Source organism: Physeter macrocephalus, chromosome 12 (assembly GCF_002837175.3).
Source record: "Physeter macrocephalus isolate SW-GA chromosome 12, ASM283717v5, whole genome shotgun sequence".
Classification (NCBI taxonomy): Eukaryota; Metazoa; Chordata; class Mammalia; order Artiodactyla; family Physeteridae; genus Physeter; species Physeter macrocephalus.
In genome coordinates this window covers 51,068,886-51,088,342 of record NC_041225.1, presented here as the reverse complement: position 1 = coordinate 51,088,342, position 19,457 = coordinate 51,068,886, and the positions used below count along the sequence as shown (strand labels likewise).

The following is a 19,457-nucleotide window of genomic DNA, read 5'->3' as shown; positions in this document are numbered from 1 at the left end:
CGCAAGAGGGAAGAGATATGGGGATATATGTATATGTATAACTGATTCACTTTGTTGCAAAGGAGAAACTAACACACTATTGTAAAACAGTTATACTCCAATAAAGATGATAAAAAAAAAAAAAAAAAAAAAACATCTACGCAAAGCAGAAAACGTTGTCGAGTTTTATTTCCCAAAACATCATTCCAAACCTCTCCCATCTCCCAGGTTAGTTCGATGGTAAGAATGAAGTAACTGATTCCTACTATCTATCATCTCTTTGATTTGTTCCAAAAAAATTGAGTGGTTTTGATTTACTCGAATCCAAAAGAAACATTTAACGCCTCTGGTTTTTGCAGACATTTGATACTATTCATTCAAAACTGTTGGGGAAAAAATTCCATTTTTTAATCTTCCAGTATCTAGCAGATAACTATGTTATAACAGGGGTTTAATAATAAATTTGGGGTGGTCTGAATAAGCCCTGGACTGATGGAATCTGAGGGGGGCTAGAAACCCGCATGTGGGAATTTATGCATCAGAAAGAACACTGTCATTACCTATGCAGTTAGTACCCTCCTCACTGGCCATGAACCCCGCTGGGCAAATACACAAGAAACTTCCCTCAGTGTTTTCACAGCGTCCCTGGGAGCAGAGGTGTTGGGCCTGAGTGCATTCATCAATATCTGTTAACAAAAAGACAAATAAAAGGATTAGTGTAGTCTAGCATGAAATTCTCAGTCTCTCTGTTCATGAAATACGAGCACACCATCCCCTGTGTCCCACAAACCTTTATAAGTGAGGAAAACAGTAACGGGAGACACGATCAGTCTTCCTGAATACTTGAAGGGCTGTTACTGGGAAAAGGGAATACACATACGGTGTACTGCTTTGAAAGCTCAAGCTACAACCATGACATAGGTGTTGCAAAGAGAAAGATTTCAGGTCACCACAAAAGGACCTGCCTGATAACTGGCGTCACGTAAGCACTGGAATTCACTGTGCAACTCCCAGGCCAGCTCAGCAGAGACAGTCAGAAATGTTGGGACAGGCACTCTTTCACTGCGCACTTGGGTAAAGCGAGACTGAATCATCTCGACTGACTGCCCTTTTCAACTTTATATGCTGGGGTTCTAAACATAATACATCTAATGTATACAAATTCAAGAGAAATAGCCATGTTATGGAGCAGGTGGATGCTCCCCTCACACCTCACCCCACATATATATGCAAAACAAAATGGCAAAAGTCACATCTGCATAATGGCATTCAGCATATTAAAGTGGGTTTAATTAGGTATATGCCTTTGTTGCTCTATATTTGCCTTATAACTAACTCTTAGTGCTGAATTTTCTTTTTCTAAAAAAAAGATACTAAATTTAGTGTTAACACATTAAAATGACTTACTTAACACTATTACACCCCTTTTTGAGATTCATTTTTTTCCCCAAAGAAGCATATATGAGATCCCTACTTTATAAATTCATTAATAGTTTTGTGTCAGCATATATTGATTTCAATATAGAAATCCCTTTTAAAAATCAAATTTTATGAACTTAGGTGAACATAATTCTTTACTGCAGAATATATTAATTTGTTTTGCTAAATATGTTTGTAGATAGCTATTTCTAGAACTCTTAATTTTATATTCTTTACCTGAAAAGCTTTGGGAAATTATTCTACCTTTATGTAATTGTATTACACTTGGCAAGGTAGGTAGCATAGAACCAAGTGGTAAGAGCCTCCTAGGAGTTTATTGAACCTCTTTTTGAGTACCCTTAGCTCAGGGATAAAATTTTTAAAAAATTAAACACAATAACATTTTCCCCATGATAAAAAAAATGTTCTTTATGTGCAAATACTTGATATTTAATAATCTCATCTACCAAAAGTGTCTCTTCTTACCAACACATTTCCTCTGTTGCTCACTGAACTTGTAGCCATCATAGCATATACAGGTATACCTCACCGGTAGGTTAATGCAGTGTCCTGCTCCACAGATATCAGGGTTCACAGTACATTCATTGATTTCTTTAAAAATAAAAAAATGTAGGGAAAAACAGATATAAACAAAGATTCCATTGCTACTTGCAAACCATTACTTGTGTTTCCTGATTACCTTATTGCCAACTGTGCAATTAGAAAACAAAATTTTATACTCTAAAATCAAGTATAAATTCATTTGATTACCGATGATCATCATTTCATAATTGATCAGTTAGTCCCAGCCAAGGTCATAAATAATTCTTAATGAAACAACTTCTAAGATGAACTGGAGAAGGTGGAAATTCAGAAAGAGGCCATGTTAAACATTACAGTCAGTTCTGAATTTCCAAGATGGCCCATCAATGAGTTTCTATCCACTCCAGCTCATTTTGAATGATGGACTAATCACATGATTTCTCCTGATAAGAAATAGATGATAACTTTCTATTTGTTAGCAGGCCAAATTCAAGTTCCAAAAACTATATTCAACCTCCTTCCAAATTTCTCATTAATTCTCCAGAAAGATTTACCACTCCTAATCAAAGCAGAACTTCTGGATGTAACTTACTCTTAATTTGCCAATTTCAACAGGAGCATATTTTATTTAAACTAGTATAGAATCTTCTTCCAAATCTTCTCTTGTCAATTCCTCCCTCACTCTCCTCCAGATTCCTGCATGAGACTGGCTTCTTCTATGAAGCCTGAGAAGATGAGCCCCGAGTCCCCACTCCACTCACAGACAAGGCTGTGGTCAAGGCAAGGTGAGAGGAGCTCCCAGTGGGTGAAGGCCATCACAACGTGCTTTATTACCAAGAGGACCTGAGGACTCAAAGGTGAGCTGAGATGAATTACTCCAAGACAGTCTGTTGATTTCAATGATCTTTGTAAGAATGTAAAATAGAATAGTGGGGGGCGGGGGGCACAGCTGGTGGTCAGAAGCCCAGCCTTGGAGGACAGTACAGGTACCAACCTTGCTGCCCTTTCTTAGTTCTGTAACAAAGAGCAAGCTACTTAAACAATCTAAGCCTCACTTTTCTGTCTGTGTAAATGAGAATTATCAGAGCACCAACTTCAGAGAGTAAAGTTCAAAAGAGTTAACCTAAATAATGCATGTAGCTCAATGCCTGGCACATTATATGTGCTCAATAAAAGTTAGCCATTATTGGGCTTCCCTGGTGGCACAGTGGTTAAGAATCCGCCTGCCAATGCAGGGGACACAGGTTCGAGCCCTGGTCCGGGAAGATCCCACATGCCGCGGAGTAACTAAGCCCGTGAGCCACAACTACTGAGCCCGTGTGCTGCAACTACTGAAGCCTGCGCACCTAGATCCTTTGCTCCACAACAAGAGAAGCCACCACAATGAGCACCCACTGCAACGAAGAGTAGCCCCCACTCGCCGCAGCTAGAGAAAGTCCGCGCGCAGCAATGAAGTCCCACTGCAGCCAAAAATATAAATAAACAAATAAATAAAATTTTTAAAAAGTTAGCTATTATTACCGATTACTGTGGTTGTTCCTATTGAAGTCATTTAAGAATAGATAACAAAGAAACAGCACATTTATAATAATTACCTTGGGCCAGTATCTCACTGTCATCATGTAGTAAACAATGCTTAAAACAGATGAGACCATGGATGAGCCCAAGTGGCCCAGTGGAGGAAGATGGGGCCTCAATCATGACAAGCTAAATCACACCTTTGTTAGAGCAATCTATGGTTTGAAGGAAAAGAAAAACAGGCATGCTACTGTCACCAATAACCCACTGTGAATTCTGAAGATGTGAAAAACAGTGTTTTAATAAAAATTCACTATGGAAATGACCTAAGTTGGGGTTGAGGTTGCTCTCCAAAACCCAAACCACATTCATTTTTCATCAAGTGTTATTCACTGTGCTGTGATTTTAAGACACCCGATGCAAGTCATTTGAAAAGTTGCTAGGCTTTATAAGGACGCATATGACTACAGAGCTGCAGTATTTTGCACCAAATCACTTGGATTATGAAAAAACCGCACATTTACAAGTTACTTATATCTTTAGTGAGCCTATTTATGCTAATTCACTATCAGAAAAATAGATTGTTCATAGTCAGTATAATATCAAATTACAGAAAAAATAATCCAAAAGGCTAAAAAAAATGGGTGATTAACATGATTGCTTAGACTTAAGTGACTGATACTAACAACATAAAATAATGAATTATGATACATACATAGCATAGATCATTATATAATCATTAACAGGATAGGATAATGCTTGTTAAGAAAATATAGTTAGGTACAAATTATAATATAGGATATGATCTAAATTATTTTATACACAGAAAAGAAGACTGGAAGGAAATAAGTCTTAAGTGTTACAATTATGGGGATTTGTATTGTCTATATTTTTCTGTATTTTTCAAAATTTCTACAATGAACAGGTATGATTACTTCTATAATCAGAAAAGTCTTTCTTAAAAAATTATTAGTTCTATGTGCCACAAAAATCTGAAGGTAGAAAAGTTAATCTTCTCCAGGTTCTACTCCTAGACCCTCAGGGTAAGCACTCCCTTCTCTGTTTATAAGAATCCTTTAGTAGAATAGTGTGAGAAACACATCTTTAACCAGCTATTCTTAATGTAGGTAGATGCCTTCTTTGAAAATTATTGGTATTTAGATTTCTTGATTTTCTTTGTAATTCTTTCCATTATGTTCTTATCTGCCATTTTCTTAAAACAGAAAAGACATATTGATCAGATTTGCAAAAAAAGTCTTAAGTGTTACAATTATGGGGATTTGTATTGTCTATATTTTTCTGTATTTTTCAAAATTTCTACAATGAACAGGTATGATTACTTCTATAATCAGAAAAGTCTTTCTTAAAAAATTATTAGTTCTATGTGCCACAAAAATCTGAAGGTAGAAAAGTTAATCTTCTCCAGGTTCTACTCCTAGACCCTCAGGGTAAGCACTCCCTTCTCTGTTTATAAGAATCCTTTAGTAGAATAGTGTGAGAAACACATCTTTAACCAGCTATTCTTAATGTAGGTAGATGCCTTCTTTGAAAATTATTGGTATTTAGATTTCTTGATTTTCTTTGTAATTCTTTCCATTATGTTTTTATCTGCCATTTTCTTAAAACAGAAAAGACATTGATCAGATTTGCAAAAAGAAAAATTAGAAGATGACTTAATGTACTAGGAACAAGAATTCAGAATTAAAAGGCTGTACATCTGGGGTTTTCAGGAAAGGCTTGGTCAGTACTCATTGCCCCCCCCACCCAGCCCCACACATACCAATTTGTTGATTACCAAATATTTATTTGTCCTTATTCAGGCATAGTTTTAGGATGGATTTTTTTACATGTGTGAACAAAAGTCTTCAAAAATACGTGATGCTTAATTCAGATGAGATACATTCCTATACCAGTGTGCCAATATTTAGATCTTTTCTTCTTAAGTCAGCTCTAAGATAGGAGAAATGGTTAAGAATTTTAATTCCTTAGTCTTAAGAAATGTATAATAGCCTTTCCTTCCAATCTAGTATCTTAAATGGAAGCTATGAGGTTGAAATAGTTATGAGGACAGTTTGAGGATTTTTAGTTGATTACCTCAGATTAAGTATATAAAGATGCAGCTTGAAAATGTTGATCCCAGTTGGTACTAACGTATGTAAGAAAATGTTACTCTGACACCACTAGAGGGTACTAAGAGATACATCAAAGGAGCGAAGGGACATTTACTAACGTATACTTGATTTCTACACTGTTTGCCCCATTTTTTTTTTTTAATATACGAGTGATGAATGTAACTTATCAGTTTGTCCTCAGAGATACCTTTTATCCATTTGCTAGGAGGATTCCACCCTTCTAAGTTAAACAAAAAAAGAAAGCCATAACAACTTCAAAACACCTCTGCTTTCTCTTTACTACTCATCAAAAAATTTACCAGATTATAGTCAACAATACTGTATTATAAATTCCAATGTTGCTAAGAGATTAAATCTTAACTGTTCTCAACACACAAAAAGGAAAAGTATGTGACATGATAAAGGTGTTAGCTAATGCTTTTGTAGTAATCATAGTGCAATACACGAATGTATCAAACCGACACACTATATACCTTAAACTTATATAATGTTATGTCAACCACGTCTCAAAAAAAAAAGAGAACCAAAAAAATTGATCAATACCAGTTTTAAGGTAAAAAGTAAATTACTGCTACTCCTATTTTAAAACTTTAAAAACATGTCTCCCACCACCTCTTCCCATGCTTTCCCTCCTTGTCTGTTATGCTTTCATTCTTGATCACATATAAGTTATACAGAAAGCCAAGTCCTGAGGGTATTGTCTTAAAACTGAAAAAAAGCTGCTGGCTTTCTCTGTGTTTTGCGGGGCACAGACATTATGCTTTACATTTTTCTAAGAGGTCACTCACACATAGGCTTGTGAACCTGTTCCCATGGAAAGGATCAGTTCAGGTCAAAACATACATTTCTCTGTACATGCTGATAGCGTCAACACAAGCGCTGGGAATATGGCAAAGCCTCGCACAGGAAGCACTCATTACTGGCCTCCCAGGCACTCTGGTTAATGATAATGTCTTCTCTTCTAAAGCATGTTTGGTTTCCCAGAGATCAAGAGACTGCCCCCACTGGACTCTTCCAGGTGTCCTCCTTCATTACACCATCACATTTCCCTGGGTTTGCAGGACCGCCCTATGCTTTCCTACTACATGTGGCCCCTGAAACAGTTTCACCTGCACTGGGCCAAGGACCTTACTGTTTCTTTCCCGGGAGCCCATTTAGAATTTGGAAAAAGAGCCATGACCAAAAGCCAGTGGAAAACCAAATGCTCTATTTATCCCGGCAAAAAGGCCAGTGGTGGATTTAAGAGTTTGGTGTCTTTATTTTTAAGAATTAAATGAAAAAGAGAGCTTTTGACAAAATATGAAAATGAGTACGCTGACCTTTAGCTTTTTTCCTCATCATGTGATTACTCAAAATAAATAAATACACAGAGCTGGAAATATTAAAGCATGATGAGTTAACATGGAAAAAAGTTCACCTTCCATTAGCGTACATAGTTTATTGAGGCTGTCATGATACTGGTAATATGCTTCAGAGACAATCGTTTTTATAAAGTGGTCATTTCTGAGTTCTGGAAAAGATCCAATGAGCAAAATAGTTGTTATAATGTTTGGGCCATGATGATTACAAAGGTTTACACAAAGCAGTCATGAAAGTCAAAGAATAATTTCTGGCTGGTCTGCATGGGCCATGGAGAAAGTTTAGGAAGAGCTGGAGGAAGGCATCAAATGTCAACTCATGGAAAGGTTTACAGAAATGCCCTGGCTTCCTAACTGCCCCACAAAGAGCATAAACTGTCCCACAACAACTGAAGCAGATGTTTCCACTTTGTAAATACTCGCCAGAGAAATAAAGGTTTGATTTTCCAACCTATCCTTAAGCTATTAAGATACTATGCTAAATCAAGAATTTATATGCTGATATGTATCATTTATTTGGAAACAGTATGCCAATAATATTGCAAACCACCAACTGAGCTGCTGAGAGTGGAAAGTATCACACTTATTCCCTGCAAATATGTGGCTCACTTTATAATTACTGCAAGTCAAAGTGAGTCTGATGAAATCTGCAAAGGCTACTTCCAATCTCACCATCATAAAGATATCATCGTCGAGCAACGTGGAGCTTATTTTGTTTATTTTGGGCACCTACTTATTATTCTATTCCTTTCTTCAATTTATGGATGAAACTAAGAGTGACAAACATCTACCTCCTTTGTGTTCTAGGGGAAAAAACACTGTCTAATGTTTCAGAAAGAAATGATCAGATTGCTCCTTCAATCTACATGTTTGGCTCTCTTATCAAAACCAATGGGAACATCTATATTTTGATTTCAATTAAATTTGATACAAAACAGTCCTCTTGTTCTAGTGTAGATTACAGATCATATAGTATGGCTCCAAAAATTGCAAGCCATTTAAATTCAAAGACTATTTACAATGTTCTCCCCATGGATGGTTTTAGAAAGATTCTTTTACTATATGAAGTCGGAGCACCTACAAATGCTGCATGAAAATAAAATTTCAATGTCACTTGTTTCCTGGAAGGAAATATTTGTGCTTCAAACATGTGATAGCAGATGTTAGCCCTGTATCTCTGCCAAACTCAAATTAAGCTGTCTTCTAACAACTTCATATAGCACAGCTACTTTCATTTTTTTCAATCAGCTCCGCAGTTCAGTTGAAGCTGAGTAACTGCAATTTATCATTCCTCACAGGCCTGCATTTAAATGATGAAACTACCTTTATCTAGCCAAACTTAACCTCTTCAAAGCTAGTTTGCAAGAAGTCTGATGGTTGAAGCCAGCCATTGTTAAAAGGGCACAAAAGTATGTCTTCACATTGGAAAATGGAAACAGAGTACTTGAAAGAACTTTTGCACTGACAGACTGCAATTTTTCTTTTTAATGCTGACATAAACAATGAGAAGATCCTTGCTGACCAAGACGGTATATTACATGTTTGTATGCCTTGCACTGCAAAGCAGAGTCTCTCATAGATGGGATTAATAAAGTGGGTGGACATACATGTGACTTCAGAACAGAGAATAACAATTTTAGCCACAGCCATTAAAAAAAAAAAAATCACTAGCATTTCACCGTATCACTACAAATACTTAGAATAGCTAACGTTTCTATAACACTTTACTCGGTATTTATAGTAAAACCAAAGAGCAGTTGCCCTGCATTCACGTGGGAAGACCATGGCTCTGGGTACAGCTGCGCCTTGAGGGTAACCCCGAAGTAAGTGAAAACACACTGCTGGGTCCATGATGCGACTCTGCACTATTTAGTCAACTGCATTTCACCTTGGGGCGGGGGTGCTTTTTTTTTTTTTTTTTGCGGTATGCGGGCCTCTCACTGTTGTGGCCTCTTCCGTCGTGGAGCACAGGCTCCGGACGCGCAGGCTCAGCAGCCATGGCTCACGGGCCCAGCCGCTCCGCGGCATGTGGGATCTTCCCGGACCGGGGCGCGAACCCGTGTCCCCTGCGTCGGCAGGTGGACTCTCAACCACTGCGCCACCAGGGAAGCCCAGGGGTGCTTTTTAAAAACACTTTCTAGTGTGCTGTATCCGTTCAAGTATCTAAGAGAAATTACATCCACAATTTTGAGAAAATGGGTAAAAGTTTTTGGTTTTTTAAAACATATAAAAGCTGTATGTATTTAAGGTGTACAACTTGATATTTTAATATGTATACATTGTGAAATGATCACCACAATCCCACTAATTAACACATCTAACCAAGCACATGTCTCTTGGAAATGATGCATGTCATGTTTCTGAAGAGGTAAAATTCTAAGGGAGGCTGCAAACTCCTCTATTAGCTTCTCCTGCCAACCTCATTGCCAGCCTCATCCTGCAATGACCTCAGGAACTTAAGCTGCTGTGATACACCTTAGTGATATTTTCTCTGATTATAATACTATATTTCCACACAAGAATATGTGGAATACACAAAAAGTTCTAAAATGAAACAACACCCGAACCTCTCAGACCCCACTACAAAAAATAATCACTGCTAATATCTGGTTTATTTTCTTCTAGTATTTTCTCAATGTATGTATGTCTTTCTTTTATATTTATATTCAATTATATATTCATATTTTCCTTCAGATTCTTTTCCATTATAGGTTATTACAAGATATTGAATATAGTTCCCTGTGCTATACAGTAAATCCTTATTTTTTTGTTTGTTTTTAAATTTTTATTGGAGTATAGCTGCTCTACAATGTTGTGTTAGTTTCCATTGCACAGCAAAGTGAATCAGCTATACGTACTTGGTTTAATACACTGTATCCTTCATTTTTATATACTTCATCTTGTATTTAACAATATCTTGTGACCATTTTCTGAGAGATTTTAATAAAAATTCTTCAAAAATACTGTAATATTTGATGGTAGCATACTGTTTCTATGTAGATATAATTATTTCCCTAATGTTAAATACTTAGGTGTTTTTTTCCTATTTCTCTATTATACATGGTGCTGTGGTAAGTGTCCATTTATATAAACCATTACAACAGTTTGGGGGGACGTTATTTCCTTATACTAGTTATTTTAATATGGGATACTGACTTAAAAGTCTTGAAGATTTTTAAAGTTCTTGACACATATTGCCAGTTTGTGCTTTCCAGAAAAGTTGAACTAGTTTACATTCCTTTCAGCAATGTGTGAGAGCCTCAATTTCACTCTAGTAAAAATTAAATACTAATTTGTTAAGAATAAAGAATTCTCATTTTAATTTGCATTTCTTTGACTACTCGTAAAGTTGAAATTTCCTATTACATATACGTTTCTTGGTATGTTATCTATGAATTACCTGATTACATTATTTCCATTTTTTTATCAGCATTTTTACTGCTGATGTATAAGACCTCACTATACATTAAGGATATTAACTTTTAGGCTGTTGGTTACAAATTATGATAAATCTTTATAATTTGTCATTAATGATTAAAATAATATATGTTTATTATAAAGAATTTTAAAATATATAAAAATATATTGGAGAGCATAAATGTTATCCATGATCCTATCAACTGGGGATGGTTAAACACTGTGATGAACTTTTTCTGTTTGTAAACATTTAAAAAATAAAATTGGAATCACTGTGTTCTATATTTCTTAATATTTTGCCATAAGCGTCTCCTCACATTACTTTTTAAACATTTATAGCTATGTGATATTCCACTGCATATGTACCATAACTTGTTTAAACATATTCCTCCTTTAAACAATATTTAGATTATTTCCAAATATTTGCTCTTATGACTAACTGTGCCATGAGCAATCTTGTGATACATGTGATACAGTTTTGACACTACATTTAAAATGAAGTTCATATCCACGTCTCCTCCACAGGCTCTGTGACATCAATACTGCACCTACCTGTTACTTGAGTAGGTGCAATGACTTGGCTGGCGCTTGATGTTGAAGCTTCAGGAGCTATTTCCACAGGCACAGGAGGTGATGTTTTTTCAATCACTACTATACGAGGAAGGAGGGAATAAAATGAAAATTAAAGGCTGTTATGTGCATTGAGATCCCATTTCAAAATGCAAGCATAATTTAATCTAACAACATACCACAGTAATTCTTGGCTATAGGAACAGCTATGGGTCCCTAAAGCTCATGGTATTAGCCTGTAGCCCTGGTTTCAACATTTAGCAAGAATATCTGAGAGCAATTTGGAAGCCAAGAAAAATGACCCTTCGTCAAATGATGAACCTCAATAATGTTCTAATAATATATACTACTCCTGACCACAGAAAACAGTGAAAAAATTTTATTATTATAATACTCATAATATAGTAGTCTCCCCTTATCCGTGGGGGATATGTTCTAAGACCTCCCCAGTGGATGTCTGAAACCGCAGATAGTACCAAACCCTACATATACTATGTTTTTTCCTATACTGATGGGCAGAAAGCATATAGAGCATGGATACTGGACAAAGGGATGACTCATGTCCCAGGCAGGATGGAGCAGGACGGCACGAGATTTCATCATGCTACTCAGAATAATGAGCAATTTAAAATGTATGAATTGTTTACTTCTGAAATTTTCCATTTAATATTTTTGGGCTGCAGCTGACCGCAGAAAGTGAAACCACGGATAAAGAAGGATTGACTGTACCATACTTACACTAACATTATATGAGTATATTAATATACATAAGTGTATGTCAGATTTTACTTCACTTAGGAACTCTCCTGATTAAAACTTTAAAACCAAAGACACAAAAAAATCCTCATATTACTCTTTTATTCAGAGTACTCTTACAAACAGCACAAATCAACACAGGCTACCTGGAAACTGCGGACGCAGATGAATAGTGGAAATGCCTGGAGAGAGCTGGGGTTGACTAGGCTCAAGTTTGGTTTTCTCTTGATCCAATGAAGTTATTTCCTAGATGGTTGTATTAAAAAGAAAAAAAGAAGAAAACAGAAAGTAGGAATTTTTAGTTTCCACATATTACTATTTTTATAAATTTTACTCTTAGAAAGGCAACAAATATCACAGGTACACACAAAAACTTGTGCAATTGCTTGAAATTTAAAAAAATGAACCATTGCTGTGCTGCGACTATACTAAGCCCTTGAGTTTTACCAGTATTGCTGATATGTGCACACACCCTCACCCATTTCCCGGGGGCATGTGGGATCCTCCCGGACCGGGGCACGAACCCGCGTCCCCTGCATCGGCAGGCGGACTCTCAACCACTGCGCCACCGGGGAAGCCCGTCGTCAGATATTTTAAACGAATGCCTTGGCTCAGGGGCCCACGTTTGGTCTGGAACAAGGCAAAACTGACCCCAGAGGAGAATTCCAGCATCACCTCATTCACATGTGGCTTCTGCCCAAATAAAATGACCCGCCACACTTTGCAGATTAAGTAATGGATACAGGCGTGCCATAACAAAGAACACACAATACATTAAAATACAGTAAGCCAGTCAGTCATTATAGTAACTTTACACCTCCACCTCTCAGAATACTGGTAGTCAAACAGCAACAGAAAAATAGGGGCTTGGAGGAGCACCTCACACATCCTGTGGACCACTCCTGTCCTCTGGACCAGAAGCAAAGAAACAGACTGGCACCCAGGGCTCAATTTCCGTTACAGCTCCTTAGGGCTCCTGCAGACTGAACAATCGGGCTAGGTAAGGATCTGAGACCTCACTCACACCACTGTGGGCCCAGAGCACTCACATCACCACTCCTGATTAAAGCACTCCTTGCTTTAATCACTGTCAGCTTCCAGAAAGCTCACTCCCCTGGCCTCTGTTTCCCTTTTACCTTATCACCTTTTCTGCTTTTGATAAAATAGATATCCTGCCTGAGTATGTCATCAAAGACCCAATTGTGTAGGCATGAGTGCTTATATGGTAACTCCATTTAGATAGTCCACAAATTCCTCAAACCCATCCCTTGCCCAAAGCATCCAGGCTCTGAGTCTACCTTCTTCATTCCAAGCCCTGCCCATTTCCACTATTCCTTATATTTGTTCATCTTTTTCCACATCCATAGCCCCCATTACCCTCGTGTGCACTCACTCACTCATTCTCAGTTTCCTGCGGTCATCTAATCGACCTCTCAAGCGTCCTCTTTCTCCCCATCTCAGTTAATCCTGCTGTGATGTGTCTTCTAGAAACATTGAGCACTTATTACTTTTTCCCACATTTCCCCCTCTTCTTTTTTTTTTTCACAAGAGTATGAAATATTTATTAAAAAAATCACGCATCAGATTGTACAGTCTAGAAATAAAAGAAGATTCAAATTCAGTAATAAAGGTAAGAGCAATACTTGCTCTAACATTTAAGAAAGACCTTGGACTCCCAAAAGGTCCTGGGCTCAATTATCCTTTTCTGTTTGCAGAGATGCAGTAGCCAGGGCTACTGCTGTGACTGGCTGGGCAATTCCATGGAGTTGCATCTTTGCCAAGTTTCTTCTGTTCACATTCTGTGAACAAACGGTTCAACTCTGCTGCACTGTTTCCAATAAGAGTCTTCAAGTCACAGACAAACTTGTAAACGAATCTCTTGCCTTGAACTTTACAAATCATGTCCCCATCATAATAATACCTTAATGCACGACTGAGTTTCTCATAGTTCCTTGTAGGTTTATTTTTACGTGGTCCCCGTTTTTGTGCAACCAGTTCGGGCTGATTTAGCTTAAATTCTCCTTCATCACCAACCCAAGAAATGCAGTCTCGAGCATCCTTGTCAGTAAGAAGTTCTAGCAAAAACTGCCACAGTTGGATTTGGCCATTGTTTCCTGTTCTGTTCCCAGGTGACCTTCTATCTTCTCCTGAAATCCTTGGAGCTCTTTGTACTTTAGCTGCCTTTGCACTACTATTTATAGCTTTAATGGCTGTTGGTGTAGCAGACTGCACTGATGCTGGAATAATTTGCACAGGTTGATCAACTGTAGCTATCTCATTCATCTGTTGTTCTTGGCTTGCCAATACATATTTTCGAAGAAGTTCCAGGTGACTCTAGAGAATTTCTCCCCGAGGAACCCGCTGAAAAATATCTTCTTGGTTGAGACTACAGAGTTCTCTTCTGGAAATAGCATAGTGAGGTCCATATCAGTCATGCTGAATTTCTTCATTACCCAAACCACCCAATGCAGGACTTGGTCTGTGGACCACTGTATGGGAACATAGGGTATCCCAAGACATTCTTGCTCCTTCCTATAACCTACCAGAGCAGCAGCCCATCTCGTCACTTGTTCTGAGGTTTCATCTGAAATGGTTGTAATGTGATTTGTGCCATCAAGTGTTATCACTTGAGCTTCCTCAACAAGATGTGCTTCTGCTTCGGCATGGTGAGCATCTGGATCAATAACTACTTCAACTGTTTCCGCAGGATTAACAGTTTCCAGGATGTTTAGCTTTGGTTCGATTCCTTGGTAAGAAATTACCTGTACACTAAGCTGTACAGGTCCATCTGTCTTTACTCCTTGGTCAAATAAACTTCGTTCTGGATCCAGCTGGATATCTTGCAGGCAAATTTCATGAGCATCTAAAGAACACTGCAGTCTTGGTTCTAGTAGTTTCTTTAAATTGCCTATTGGCTCATTGATGTCTATGGCCTGGCTTACACATTCAGCTGGAGTGTAGGTTTGTTCAACAATGCTTTCTTCTGTGCGCTCTCGTTTCTCTGTTCCATCAATCTCAATTTCTATCAGCTCCTCTGCTTCTCTTTTCGTCATGATTGAAGTATTTCAAAAGCTGACCCCTCCACCTCCTCCTCCTGTTTGGCTTCTGTCTCACCTAGAGCCGTCCGGTCGCCGACCGTCTCCGAGATGCTTCCTGTCCGGTGAGTCTCCCCCTCTTCTTAAGAATACAGACTAGCTTTTCTATTACCTATTAAAAGGTGACCCCAGTCAGTCTCAACTGCACCCCACCCCCTGAAGCCCATGGTCAATGCTAGCAAGGAGCAGACCATAACCAGATGTGAGTCCACTCCCGCAGCTTACAGACAGAATTCCACACCTGCCCCCCGACTCCCCGCCTCCAGCAGCATGGGGCGGCCGACTTCCTACTTCCTAACCAATGTCACTTCTCCACTTGACAAGTACGGTCCAGTTGAGGAGGAGGGTATCTCCCCACCGACTGCAACTGCAGTTTGGTGTTCCAAGCCTTCCAAAGCAGCTTCCCCCCCACCCCCACCAAGTTCTCTTTCTAACGGAGTCTCTCTTGCTCCCCTAACTGACCTCTTGCTGTCCCCTCCCTCCACTGCACCTATGCGCACGTAATTTCCCATCAAGGGACCACCCGGCTTTCTCTTCATCAATCTTTAATATCGTGAGACCTCTGCAAAAAGTCAAGACCGCAAAGCCTATGGTTGCATTTTCCCCACTGCCTACTCTCCAAATAAACTGCAGGAAAAGTACACAAGCAAATTCTCAGGCTCTCTTTCAGATCCTTTATGAGAGTTACCATAAACTCAATCATAAACAGAGGAGAACAAAATCAGATAAGATGAGGTTGTCAGGGAGCTGGCTGGCCCACTCATGGGCTAAAGGATTCCTCCCACTCATCACCAAGAACGGAATTCAAAATCAACAAAATTGCAAACTACTGTACATCACTGATCTTTGGAAATGCTACCCAAGAGCTCGAAATATGCATGTAAAATATGCATATCTGTTGTACTTCTTTGGGGGTCAATAAAATGTAACATTTTTCCTTATTGGATGCTATCAGTCTAAAATCGTTCCTTTTTTCTGGATTCTTTCAGCACTTTTAACACTTATGTTATTCTATCCCCCTATTTATAAGCTAAAGATTTAAAAAACTATTTATAATAATTCACATATGTATATGTCCCATCTACATCCTAATAAGTACTGCATTCTTGCCAACTGAATGAACACTACACAAATGTATAAACATTTAATAATTACCTAATTTTCATGTTACCAATAAAGAAATATTCAGACAAGGAACAATATTACATAAATAGGACAGAGCTCCAGCAAATGCCAGTATTTCCTACTGATAAATCTCACAATTCATAGCCTTTTTCTGGTGCCAAAAAAAGATAGATTAAAATTTCTCTAAAATTTTAAAGAAGCAATATCCCAGCATTTGATTATAAATTTCAAGGGTAAGCTCTGCTCCTACTCCAATTTAACTCAAACATGCACATCAAACATTAGTTGAATTAATTTAAGAAGTACATCACTCAGTATATATATATATGCACTCTGAGAATACACAATTACATAAACATGTCAGAACCTTTCTTTCCATAGATGGTCCAGGCCATGAACTGACTCCTTGAATTTCATTTAAGCCCCTGATTCCCATCAGTCCTATCGTTTTTTTCTCCCTAGATTTAAGTTCCATGAGAACAAGGAGTTTTGTCTGATTTGTTCTCTACTGTTTTCCTAACATTCAGAGTAGTGCCAGTTATACAGTAGGTGCTCAATAAATATTTATTGAATGAATGAATGCTATATTTCCTTAAACCAAATAATGCATAATAGACATGTTACTGTATTTAAGTCTTAAAAAATCACACATAATCTAGCAGTCATTTTGAAGGTAACAAAAGACGACTTGCAAACAATGAATAAATTACCTTCTCAGGAGGTACAGTTGCCACTAAAATCAAAAAAGAAAGAAGGACATTAGTACAAGTTAAGATAGTCCACTACATAATACTTCATTTTCTAAAAAGCAACAAAAGTTCAGTATGTCTCCAACAGGATTAAGAATCAAACTAAATCAAATGCAGAATTATGGTCATCTACCATTTTGGAGAACTTTACATGACTGACAGGGGAAACGTATTCGTGCTATGTCATTCCTCAATTACAGGAGATCAGGTAGCAGATGTGATGAAGTTCTTTCCAACTCACTTGCTAACCAAAAAAGTTAAAGGAGGCAACACTTCCTGGTACATTTTTCATGCCTAATCTCAATTTTGTAGAACTTCCCACACCTTGGAAAACAAACATATTCATTTTACTTATCGCTAACATAAAAAATAATGTTTGAAATGCTTTCTGGTGTCACCGTTAAAAAAGAATGCCCTATTTCAATAAGAGACCAAAGAAAGGGTGCTGCATTCTTAGTACATAGTGATCTTTAATGAAGCCCTGTGAGCATTTTCAGGAAGATATGCTAACAAGATCATGAAAAAAATTACAAGCCAGCAAGATCCAATGAGAGATTAGCATCAGTATGTTGAACAAATCACAGATTACACCATCATCGACATTATTATAGGGTGGTGGCGGGAGTGATTATGCCTTTCTATTTTGAAACACTTTTCAAAAATCAGTATGTAGAATTAGCCCTTAAGCCTTAGATCAATAATCACAGGGATTTTTCTCATGAGTCAACGTCTCTATAAACATTAGTGTAAAGGTATAACTTGTAAAACCAATCAGGGCACCAGATTGTTACCACTGCTGCAATGTTCTTGTGGTTAGAAAGAGTCAACTAACCTTCTATCCTGTCTAACCCACCACCAAGAAACTCTTGAGGCAGAATCTGGACCACAGCCCATTTCCTCCTGCTTGTGCTGAGGCGGAAGGGGTGCAAACGTGTGGCCAAGTGCACAGGAGCAAACTGGCCAGCACTGTCAATTCTAGGTGAGGTCCTACCTCGTCTGCCTAACCAAGGAGAAATGCAGCAAGTGAGAGAGGGGAATAAAATAGGCTAGAACACACAGAGGTTCAGAGCCCTGAAAAGAGACCTCTCTTCCTTGCCAAGCTCCCAGCGCCTCACTAACCTGGGCACCTTCTCCCCTCACAAAACCCATAAATGGACACCCTGAATTCTGACCTAAGAATCAAGTGTGAAAGGCCAACAGGAGCTTTATTAAAGCCAATACCTATTCCACACAAAGCTAAGATTTTTGTTCCTCCCATCTGGGGTGAGCACTTTTGTGGTGACAAAGATATTCAAAGTACTGGACATGCTGGTTTCTATGGGGAGACGGAGATAGATTATCCCTCTTTCCGAACCAGAGAGTCAAAGCCCCTTGTCTCTAGTCTCCCTCTGGAGTAGGTGGCCTTAACCACTTCCTCGGAAAAATGTGCTCCTTGGTCATACCACATACTCTTTGTATGACATCCGCAAGTCAGTTGCTCTAAGTCTTGGTTTCTCAAAATGTAAATTAAAAGACTTCACTAGGTGATCTCCAAGATCTCTTTCACTGATCCTGTCTTTCTTCATTTTGCTTCCCCTTATCCCTGACTGCCTGTGAGACTCTATTTCATGGATGCTCAGTTGACGCTTTAACTTTTTTAAGTCTAGGAATTCCATTTTTTAAAGTAAATACATATTTATTAAATGGCCCTGTAGACACAGAAATGAATTCAGGCTACTCCCCGAAAAATGTGAATCACTCTCCAGGAATAAACACCAAGAAAAAGTAGCTCCCAAACACAAGACAATGTCCTGAGATGGCCGTGGAATACTGCCACCTGCTAGGTACATACTACTCTGCAGCAGTGGTTCTCAATCAGGGGTAATTCTGCCCTCAGGGGACACTTAGTGATACTTGGACACCTTTTTGGTTGTACCAACTGGGAGGGGGAGGGTGCTACTGGCTTCTAGAGGTTAGAGGCCAAGGATGTTGCTAAACATACTACAATGCACAGAGCAGCCCCTCACATCAAAGAACTATCCACCCCAAATTGTCAATAGTGCCGAGGCTGAAAACCCCTGTTCTAGAGGTTATAAGCAGGGAAACCAAAGCAAAGACCCACAGACAGATGGCTAGGTCCGCGATCCGTTTCCACTCTCACCTTCTGGCTCCGCCGCTCCTGGCCCCTGTTCCCGGGAGAAGGTCAGGGCCTCCACTGGCTCTTCCTTGGCTGGGAGAGGTGGAGGATGAGTACTTTTAGCAACAGGTTGAGTGTTCTTTGGCTTGACAAATACAGGTCCTTTACCTACATGGTGATGGATTGGCCTGCGTCTATGAACGCCAGATACCGTATAACCCATTCCACCAGGACAGATTTCCTTAAAAGCAGCTAGATTTGGGATGGGAAAATATTCCTTTTAAAAATCTAAAAGTGCAAACTTATACAGAGGAAAACAGCATGATGAATATCTCTTAATAAATCATCACTAATATAGTTACATTTAAAAACTTCAAAAACAGATGCAAAATGCTTGAATTTCTGTCAAACTTGCATATTTACAGAAAAAAACCCAACCCTTTCTTTTACTAAACATTTCTCCATCTGTTAATTCCTTATTCTACCCAATCAGAATGTTATATATATATATAGCATATATAGCATATAGAGAGCACATATTTTAAATATATTAACATATGTCAGCTAGAAATTAGGAGATAGCATATCATATTTTCTATTTAATATTCTATATCACATCATGTATTACACACATAAAATATATGTAATACACTAGATTTTTAGGTACAGAACATACTATA

The 19,457-nt window shown here is 38.3% G+C and overlaps 1 protein-coding gene and 1 pseudogene across 8 annotated transcripts in view; both read right to left on the bottom strand.

The window, feature by feature from the left end:
* Window positions 1–19,457, bottom strand: part of LOC102973572 (latent-transforming growth factor beta-binding protein 1) — a 259,508-nt gene that overhangs the window by 131,543 nt on the left and 108,508 nt on the right. For 2 of the 8 annotated variants that reach the window (XM_055089108.1, XM_024118638.2), the window contains exons 8-13: window positions 18,802–19,029; window positions 16,623–16,645; window positions 11,839–11,938; window positions 10,919–11,014; window positions 1,885–2,010; window positions 540–665 (exon numbers count right to left, since the gene is read on the bottom strand). In XM_055089108.1, the coding sequence (XP_054945083.1) occupies window positions 540–665; window positions 1,885–2,010; window positions 10,919–11,014; window positions 11,839–11,938; window positions 16,623–16,645; window positions 18,802–19,029 (699 nt within the window). Of the gene's footprint in view, window positions 1–539; window positions 666–1,884; window positions 2,011–10,918; window positions 11,018–11,838; window positions 11,939–16,622; window positions 16,646–18,801; window positions 19,030–19,457 lie in introns of all 8 variants that reach the window. The other 6 variants (XM_055089107.1, XM_024118637.2, XM_055089111.1 and 3 more) reach the window with 3 other exon arrangements.
* LOC102973300 (GA-binding protein alpha chain-like) lies at window positions 13,384–14,799 on the bottom strand (annotated as a pseudogene).